The sequence below is a fragment of the Lipotes vexillifer genome, unplaced genomic scaffold (assembly GCF_000442215.2).
Source record: "Lipotes vexillifer unplaced genomic scaffold, Lipotes_vexillifer_v1.1 scaffold395, whole genome shotgun sequence".
NCBI lineage: Eukaryota > Metazoa > Chordata > Mammalia > Artiodactyla > Lipotidae > Lipotes > Lipotes vexillifer.
The window spans coordinates 1,378,432-1,388,000 of record NW_006797390.1 but is presented as its reverse complement, the minus strand read 5'-3'; the positions used below and the strand labels follow the sequence as shown (position 1 = coordinate 1,388,000).

Sequence of the window (9,569 nt, the reverse complement as noted above, 5' to 3'; positions counted from 1 at the left end):
GCAGGAATGAAGGGTCCTTGACTAGGCGTCTGCATACACACAGACACTGCATACACAGTGTCCACAAATGTAGTCCCTCTCTAAACCTTCTTCTTATCCTTGAAACAGACTTAGCGTTCGGATTCTCACATGGACAAATGGATGAAGTAACGCTTCAAAAGTATAAAAAGTTCGGACAAAGGAGATTCAAAAGAGCACATTTCCCACTCTACAGCAATTTGTATAACCTCAAATTCTGAAAATATACAGAGGTAAAATTAACCTGGCCAAACAAAATTTTAAGAGTTGGGTGAGACATTAGAGATCATTACAGGCCAGCATTTGCAGGTAGATAATTCGAAACTCCAAGAGGTTTGCAAGATACCCTGGGGATCACACTGGTAAAGAAATCATTTAAATTTCTACATTAGGTGGAATAAAGTTGTTTTTCTTTCAAACCAGAAAACAGTTTGAGAGCTGCGAAGAATATGGGCTATGGAATGAATGGTGTGTATGTGAAAAGAGCACTCATTTGCGAGTGAAGCAGTCATTCACTCAGCTTGTAATTCAGCTGCCACGATCAGCCTCCATGGCAGCAGTACCATATGTGGCTTTAAAATGTTTTTATTCTTATCCTATATTGTTTTACTGATACCTAGAATATGCTGTTGATTAAAAACAAAGCATAAAGGACATTGCTAATATTGGAATTAAGTATATAACAGCATAAAAAAACATCTCTAGATGTGCGTCAAGATGATCCATTAGCTTCTTGGGCTGTTCTTCACCTGAAGATGGTTGTTATACAGTCTCTCAGGATGCCTCTGGCTTTCCAAAACCCAAGCCAAAGAGAAAACATAATGATTATATTTGATTTGAATCTTCTTTTATTGAGATTAAAACATTCTTTACTGTGTATTATTTGTGCAGAAGTGCTTACAAATCACAGCCTAAAAACTTTACTCTTAGAAAAAGATATCCTTGTTTTTTGCTTCTTGTGTTTTTTGGTTTCCTATTATGTACACGTTAACTTTTAAGAAATAAATGTTATTTTAAAAACCTTAAAAAGAGATATCTTTTGCCCCAAAGCAGCTTTTATCTATTTTTAATACTATAAAACAGTTTAATTTTAAACTACACTTGCATATACATTTGGTACCAAAATAAAATATGTCATTTTATACCTTGAGAAATTAGCTTTTCCTTCCATGATTAAATAGGGTTAATCGTTTATTAAAATAGAAATCAAAATGTTCTTTTGTACTACATCAAACAATGTACATAATGACAAATTCATAAAGGGCTGAGAGACCATTTACTATGCAAGAGAGTTGTGCCAGCACCCTGGATACCCAGCCGCAATTCCTCTCACCTTCTCTCCTTCAACCACATCAAACTCCACAGTTTCTCCATCTCCTACACTGCGCAGATATTTCCGTGGGTTATTCTTCTTGATGGCAGTCTGTCAAGAGAACAGAAAATTTTAAATGAAGTATGTGCCAAAACTGGCCACAGATTTCATTGCTCTCAAGTTTACTGGCTATACTGAAGAAACTGTTGATCTAACATTACTTTTAAAAATTACTCTCCCAACTAACCTGGATCTCCAAAACAACAACAAAACCAAAACAAAAAACACTATAAAACTATGTTCCACATTACTGTCTTGATGCATGTTAGCCTTCAAAATTCATCTTGGTAGGTGGGTTAAACATAATGCGCAGTTGCAGCCTGATGACCTAGTCGTGATACTGGATAGATGAGCTCCCTCACTCTGTTAAGTGTCTTAGATTCAGACTATATCTCCATCAGTGCAAGGGGCTGGTGGGGGGATGCCTTCATGAAATCTTATATACACACATAAACACAAAAATACGGAGACACAGATTAAAATACGGAGACACAAGAGAAACTGCTAACCTCGAAGAAATTTTAAAAATGCCAAGGGGATAAATATTTCTGACAGAATATACGAAATTACCTCAAGAACAAAACATTGCTGATCACCTTCTCCATTTTACGGCTGAGGAAACCAACTGAAGGCTGATAAGGGATTTACCTGAGGTTATAAAAATACAGCCCGGGGGAAAAAGGTGGGGGAAGAGGAGGGGAGATGGGGGACATTTATACCCCTTGTATTGTAACTCTATGATATTTATTCAAATTTTTCTCATCACACCATTAGTATGTCAGCTTATCCCTACACACTCCCTGATAATACATTAAAAGTTAATGAAGATGTTATCCTGCATTGAACATCTGCACCTAAATATCTGCTTATGACTAGGCCTCTCTCCTTCAGTCAGTGGCGGGAAGACAATAATTCCTGCAACGAATTCCCCATTTCTTTAGCTGGTATCTCTAAATAGTTAAAGGGGCTCTGAGTTTCTATGGAACTAGGTCAACCTTATTTTATAAAGCGATTAGGCATGTGTAATCCAGCCCTTTCCTTACTCTGAGTAGGAGGGAGGAAAAAAAAAAAAAAAAAATGAGCCAATAGGGCAGAGACCTCACCCAGAGAGGAAAAAGGCAGTTCAGGACAGGATATACTCGCAGGCCTTGAACCCTCAGCCAGTCCAAAAACAGCCCCTCCCTGCCGGCTCATTCCCCTTTTCCTGTTAAACTGGGCAAGCCTCAACACACTGAGGTGACTCACCGCCCAACTTCACAGGGGGCTGGAATCAGGTCAGTGAAGCTGGCCGCGGGCACAGAAACTTGTGAGGTCCTTTTACTCCAGCAGTCACCAAAGGCAGCGTTCTTACCCCAAAAGGTCTATTAACCTCTAGGTGTTATAAGCAACACTCCCCTTCAGTCTGTTATGACTTTAAAAGTCATTGTGTCTGAACCAAATAATCTACTCCAGTTACCCAGGAGCAACTGAAATATAACTGATAGAAACCACAACCAGAGAGCTTTTTCTTAGCTATCACTCTCGCCAGTCTCCAAACCCCACCCCATTACGCACAGGATCCTGAACAGAAGGAAACAAAAACACAGAAAACCAGATGCTTGACAGAGCCCTGGAGGTGAACGTGCTGGTGGTATTGGTACCTGCCCCTGTACTTCTTTGTTGTTATACACTGAGAACTGCACAGATACGCGAGACAATTCACTGAACACTAAATATACAAAAAGAACAGTAAGCGCACATAATGCTCCTTTTAACCTATTTTGCCAAGCAAGTCCAGGATACAGAACAACAGAATAACATCCTAGGCTAAGAATGTAAAGAAGACTGAGCTTTCTGTACAGAGAGGCCCATGTTTTCCATATTTTACCCATTTTCTACATTTCCTTTGAATCTAGGGGGCTGCAAGCCTTTCTGACCTGGGCCTGAGCCAAGCATGTCTCGTTCTCGCAGGAGAGAGGACTATGCTGGGAGTTGGGAGTTTCCTAATGTCTCAGATACACACACCCTAACCATCTGCTTCACTGTGCTATTCAAGTTCAAGCTGCTCTGATAGAGGAGCTTGAACCAATACACAGCCAGGCGAAAGGAAGATGGAGTCCAGCCCAACACAAGGAGGAACCACAGTCAGGGAGCATAGGATGCTAACATGGAAACAGAAGGGCTTTAGCTAAAGACTCAAAGGCATTAAAAATTAGGAAGTGGTCTGATTATTACTTCATAAGACTGCAAAAATAAAAACTGTATGAAAACAGTTACTATGATGGGACAGAAGAGCTTATGTGCAAATCTTAAAATGTAGAACTGGGCTCTCTTGCCAAAATAAAGTCCCAGAAAGAGTTTCGAGTAGAACAATAATGTGCAGGACTTCATTTTGGGAAAGGGATAATAGCACATTACAGACGCCCCTCTCCTCACAGAGCAAATGTCACATTTATCATCACTCTTACCTGATGTACGAATACATCTTCTTTGGTATCATTTCTGTTGGAAGACAAAAAGCTCACAATTAAAGGGACTAGGTATGCGGAAAAACTTAAAAGAACGGTTTAGATCCTAAGACCTCAAAACACAGCATAAATGTTTGTTTCTCCTCTAAACTCAATTCAGATGCCTCAAATCAATCCTACTTAAAAACTTCTAAACCCAAAAGCTATCCACCTCACTCCTCCATACGACAACAGTGCTTGGACCCAAGCATACAGATTCAACCTACAGAAACATCCCTTTCCTCTCACCTCTCTCTAAATCACATGGTGTGTAACCAGAGCCCTAGATTTCCCTCCCAGCAAAAGCAAAGCAAGACAGCTAAAAGGACAGGGCACAGCTGTGAACTAGGCTCTCCTTACACTGAAACCTAAAACACCCCCCCCACCCCAAACTGCCACCACCCACCAAAACATACAAGGAAGAAACTGGAGGAATTTTTTTAAAAAGGGAGGCCTGGGAGGGGGGATAGAGAAAATGATGGTATCGTATAAAAACATCAGAATACTCCCATAGCTTACAGCTGTGTTCTCATTCCTATATGGTTAGAAGCTACCATGGTTTAAAGAAAACACTACGGTTTCTACAGGACTTGGACCAGACCTGGGTTGCAGATCCAGCTCAGTTACTCACTAGTTGTGCGACCTTAGGAAAGTTGCATAACCAGTCTAAGACTCCACTTCTCCATCTGTGAAATTGTGGATACCAACTCAATTATCCTGAGGCCCTTCCCATTTCTCAATTTATCCTCCCCACCGCCACCTTATTTTTCTTTTAATGAGTAGATTGTATAAGTACTTATCAATGTTTTAGAAAGGTATTTTAATTAATGTTTAATGATCAGTAGCTTAGAAATGAGAATACGGTGCTCAGAAATCTGAAAACTTACACAAGCCGTTCACAAAGTATGGGAAAAGACACCAACAGCAGGTGCCACAGCATGAGGAGGTATTTAAAACATGTAGAGGTACACAGACATACCGATTTATAAATCCATATCCATTTCTGACGTTGAACCATTTGACAGTGCCAAGGACTTTGGTGGCTAAAATAGGATCAAACAGATAAATTAGTATCTGACCTACAAAAAGATAAAGCTCATACCACTAAGGTCTTGATAGCATTATTTAAAGCCTAAACATACCTGAGGAAACCATTAAAAGCTTAACTCCAAAGTATACTGGGAGAAGAAAATGGAGCAAGTGAAGCTATCACAGGGAAATACTTTTCAGAAAGACTAAACCTTTCTTCCTCATGAAACTTTTCAATAAAGTCCTAAGGAGTGGTCGTAAGTCTATACAATTCTGCCGTAATTAAAACTGAGAAACACTGCTTAAAGAAAAACGAAACAAAACATGCTCTTTAAAGCTTTACAACTGAAAAATTTTCTAAGTGCAAAAGAAGGGTCACAGCGAAAACAACTGTAGACGCGTGAACAAGGTAAGTACTGACCACCTAACACATCACTTTCATCACACTTTGAAACAGTCGGCAAACTACATAGTGAAATAGTAGCTCCTTGTTAATAGCTCATCTACAGGGACCTGAAGAAACTTGTCTGGGTGCCAGACGGGGGCCTAGCAAAGAAGCCAAGAGTAATAATAGAACTGAGGCCGGCTCAGCCCAGTTCTGTACTTACCACCCTGAGACATGATGTAACAGGCCTCTTCAAACCAGTGATGAATTTGGGATTCTGTTTCATTGTTTACCCTACTCTCTCCATTTGGTAGGAATCAAACCCTTAGCATTTTCTTATCACCTCCTCCCCTTTAACTTGATTATTGTCTCTACTTTCCCTCATGAGTAGGACCATTTCTGTAGAATGCCAGATCTTAATAGAACTCAAGAGAAGGAATCTGAACAAATAGTATGGTCATAGAATTTATACTTCGTAGATTCATATTTGTTTCAGCCATTTATTATTTTAGATGACTCCCCTGAATCAACTGTGAGTACGAAATCCAGTACCTCTAGAAATGCCTATGCCTAAATTCAGGAAAGGCATAAAGCAATTATCAAGACTCAGTGAAATAGATAATGGGACAATAGAGTACCTTTAAAAAAGAAAAAAGCTTAGTAGAAAATAAAAGTAACAATTAACATTAATCCATGCTACCTTTCTATGCGATATAGAGTGTTTAATTTCCAAGGATAAACAATAAAGATTTGGCTTTTAAATTCAAGACTAAAACAGTAATTAGGACTTTCTTTGCTGTGGGCAGGGTTAGTTCTGAGTTTTGCTAGATTGATATGCTTGGGGAAGTATTTTAGCTCTCTTTGTAAGAAAAAAAAAAAAAAAAAAGGGAAAACAAAAAACTCTTTATGTCTTCAAAGTCATTCAGCCCACCATTTGCTGAGGAATCTCCGGCTCTTAGGCTAAGTAAGGAAGATCTCTCTAATGAAGAGATTAAACTATTAAAATCTTCAGTTTTAGGCCATTTAAATTAGAGCAGCAGGGCAAAGAGGAAAAAAACATTCTATGCTTTGGATCCAAATGTACACAGAAGACTGGTTTTGATAAATCATATGCTTTTAAATCGCACATTATTTCAAATGATACGCTTTTTGTGTCTCCCTTCATTTGCCCCAAAATTAATGACCTAGAAAAATATAAGGAAAATATAAAGTTAGGAACTCTTTTTGATTCATTTTCATATAGTTAATGTCTATAGGTACTGTCTAAGGCATTAACTTGATTAGAAAAGCAACACTAAGACCGAGAAAGATGAAAGTGATTTTCAAGTATAACTTCAATCCAGGCTGCAGGTTATTTTTACTCCCACTGTAGTTTTTTAAAATTTCCTAATTCCACAAATATTTCTAATGACTTCATAAGGCCAAACACATCCATGCACTCTTCTTGCTTTAAAACCATAAACTCACTTTATATACACAGAACGGGAGGTGGGGACGGAGGAAGACCGTCAGGTTTCATTAGGGGGGGAAGTTTTCCCTCAGTCCTGTCAACTACTTTCCCTGGCCTGTGGCTATGCACCGCAGTTTAGAACCATTTGTAAAAACTAGAATGTGACAGTCCCAAACCAGAATTCCATTTCAGTCAGCACTGCGCCTGGCACATTTTAGGCACCATGTGCTTGCTTGGCTAAGGAAAGGAGATGGCAGACACACTGGACAGAGACAGTATTGAAACGTCATGCAGAAGGCTGTCCTTGCTTTTGAGAGTTGGAATGACAGTGGAAAGATCCAAGACCTCCAGACTCATCACCACCAGGGATGTGCCTTAAGAGCAGTTGGTGGCTGAGGAAATTGACTGGTCTGTTTCCTTCATCTTTAAAGATATCTGCTTCAGTTTAAAATTCAGGAGTTTCGTTAGATCCAGAAAGGTACAAGGATCAAGCGAAAAACTGAAAAATTTCTTTTATGTGAAAATCAATCAAATTAAGAATATATATTAACACTGCTTTGGATAAGCCAAGGTTGTCTCTCTGATATTTTGCATGGAAGTGTTCCAAGGCACACTTGTTGCAAACAATATCACAATATGACACGGACTGGACTGAAGCAACTTTTAGCCCAGGGAAATGAGGGCTATTTTGTTTCTCAACCTGCACATGTTACATTTAGCACGTTGTTTGACAGTAACTGAGTAAAATTCTGCCCTGTGGGGAGGAGGAAAAACAAAAAAACATGAAAACAGGCCTCTCAAGGCTGGAAACATGGAATCGTATTAAACTTTCTTCACGTTATTCCCCCAATTTTCTTCCTAGAAAACTGGGCAGGCAAGGCTCAGAGAGATCAAACACGCCCCATCCAAAATACTGAAAATTTCTCGGAAGCATCCTACACCATCTCTCACCTTCCCCGTTTAAAAAAAAGAGGGAGTGATAGAGCACACACCCTCTGAGAGCCTGTTTTAAGGCCTCACACAGGGCGTTACTTAAGAAGAGAAGGCTGAAATACGCGACAAAACCAACAACGCCCACCGCCATCCTTTGTGATGCTCTGCGCCCCCCACCCGACCTGAACACCTCATCTTCCGAGCTCCCTTCCTAAGTTACGAGTCCCAAGATAACGTTGTTGTGAACTAACGTCATACCCGCACTTCCGACGAAGTTTTTTCAGCTGCTGCACCAAAGGCTTTCCCACAATCCAGGAAGAGAGAGTGATTGGTAAACACTTCAGTGGTTCACGGCAGCAGCGGGCACAGAGAGGGCGGAGGACGCAGGACTAAGTCGCAAGTTTCCCGGAGAGGATTGCAACACCTCTCCGCCGGCAAGTGGCCGACAGAAGCATGGCCTCGTTCCTGCGCCCCCGTGGGAAGGGCGTCAGGGACAGACACCTGAGCCTTCCCAGCAAGAAGCCTTTCCACTTTTCCCTCCCCCGTCTCCTCTGAGCGCCTTCCTCTCCCCGAAGGAAAAACTCTCCTCACCCAGATCCTACGCGAGGACTCCGAAGTCCCCGTCCCACGTGGGTGCCTGTCCCAACCCGACATCCACATCCATCCCAACCCCGTGTCCTCTCTCCCGACTGCCGCTCCTTTCCCCTTCGCACCGACGGATGCTTCGCCACGGGATGCGACAGGGCCCGCCTAGGGGACCCGAGTTAAGAACCCGATCTCCGGGCCCGGGCCCAGGACCAGGAAGAACGCGCTCGGGAGGCCGGGAGCGCAGGGCGCAGCGCGCTCGCTCGGCAGCGCCTGCGGGACCCACGGCCACCGGCGCCGGGGACCCGACGTCCCCAGGGACCTCGTGCTGTCAGCGATCCCGCCTCCGCCCCGGGTAGCCCCCACCCTCCCGGGCCTGACTCACCGAGAACTTTCTTCTCCGCGTCTTCACTGCCCGCTGCGGCCGAAGAGGCGGGGGCCGCAGTGCCCGGGGCCGCGGGGGCCGCGTCCACGCCGAGGTTGCCTGCGACCAGGGCGGCGGGCGCCGGGGCCTGGGGCGCGCCGCCGCCGCCGCCGCCCGCCGGGCTCTTGGGCGCGGGGTCCTGGGGGGCCGCGGCGGCCGCCTCCGCCGGAGCCTGCGGGAGGGTGGTAGTGGTGGTGGTGGCCTCGCCCGCCTCGCTCATGCCGCCTCCTCCGCTCTCCCTCGGGCGCCTCGCTGGCGGTTGGTCGGCGGTTAGCGCGGCTGGAGGTCGCGGCGGCCGGGGCTCGCTCTCCGGGAGGCCGGTGCGGATCTCGAGGCGCTGGCGGCGGAGGCGGCTCGAGCTCTCGGGCTGCGCGCTAGCTCTTGGGCTCCTCGTTGGATCTTACTGCCCCAAAAATGGCCCCGCACAAGTTTTTCTAGGCGGCGCACGGGCCGGGGAGGGAAGAGGGTGGGGAGAGTTGGCTCCGGAGTTGGGCATCGACTTCATTAGCATTTAAAGGCGCCCGCTGCCCTTTCCGCCCGCCTAGCGGCGCGGAAGGAAGCGCCGGGGCCGAGGGGCCGGGGAAAGGAAGGCAAGGGTGGATCTGAGCTTTGGCAGGCTGCTCTGGAGTCTTCTGCGGAGCACGCGCTGCCGTCCCTTTGTTGGAGCGGGGCAGCGGGGCTCCCCCTCCTCTCCACATCTTCCAGGAGGGGCAAACTAGGGCACCCAAATGGCGGGGCGCTTCTCTCTCCCAAACGCTCGTTCTTAAATCCTTTCTAGTTACCCATTCAACATTTATGAAGCACTGGAAACCGTTTCTGATACAGCAATGAGGAGCTGGAATACTACAATCTTCAGGTTATTTGGCTACTTCCTGCTGGAAGATAAG

At 44.3% G+C, this 9,569-nt stretch overlaps 1 protein-coding gene across 1 annotated transcript in view; it reads right to left on the bottom strand.

Annotated features, from left to right (window-relative positions):
* YBX3 (Y-box binding protein 3) overlaps positions 1–9,007 on the bottom strand; it is a 21,598-nt gene extending 12,591 nt beyond the window's left edge. Inside the window, exons 1-4 of the mRNA XM_007469496.1 lie at positions 8,644–9,007; positions 4,856–4,919; positions 3,838–3,871; positions 1,352–1,441 (exon numbers count right to left, since the gene is read on the bottom strand). Coding sequence (XP_007469558.1) covers positions 1,352–1,441; positions 3,838–3,871; positions 4,856–4,919; positions 8,644–8,902 — 447 coding nt within the window. The 5' untranslated portion in view covers positions 8,903–9,007. The remainder of the gene's footprint in view (positions 1–1,351; positions 1,442–3,837; positions 3,872–4,855; positions 4,920–8,643) is intronic.
* Positions 9,008–9,569: the final 562 nt, after the last annotated feature.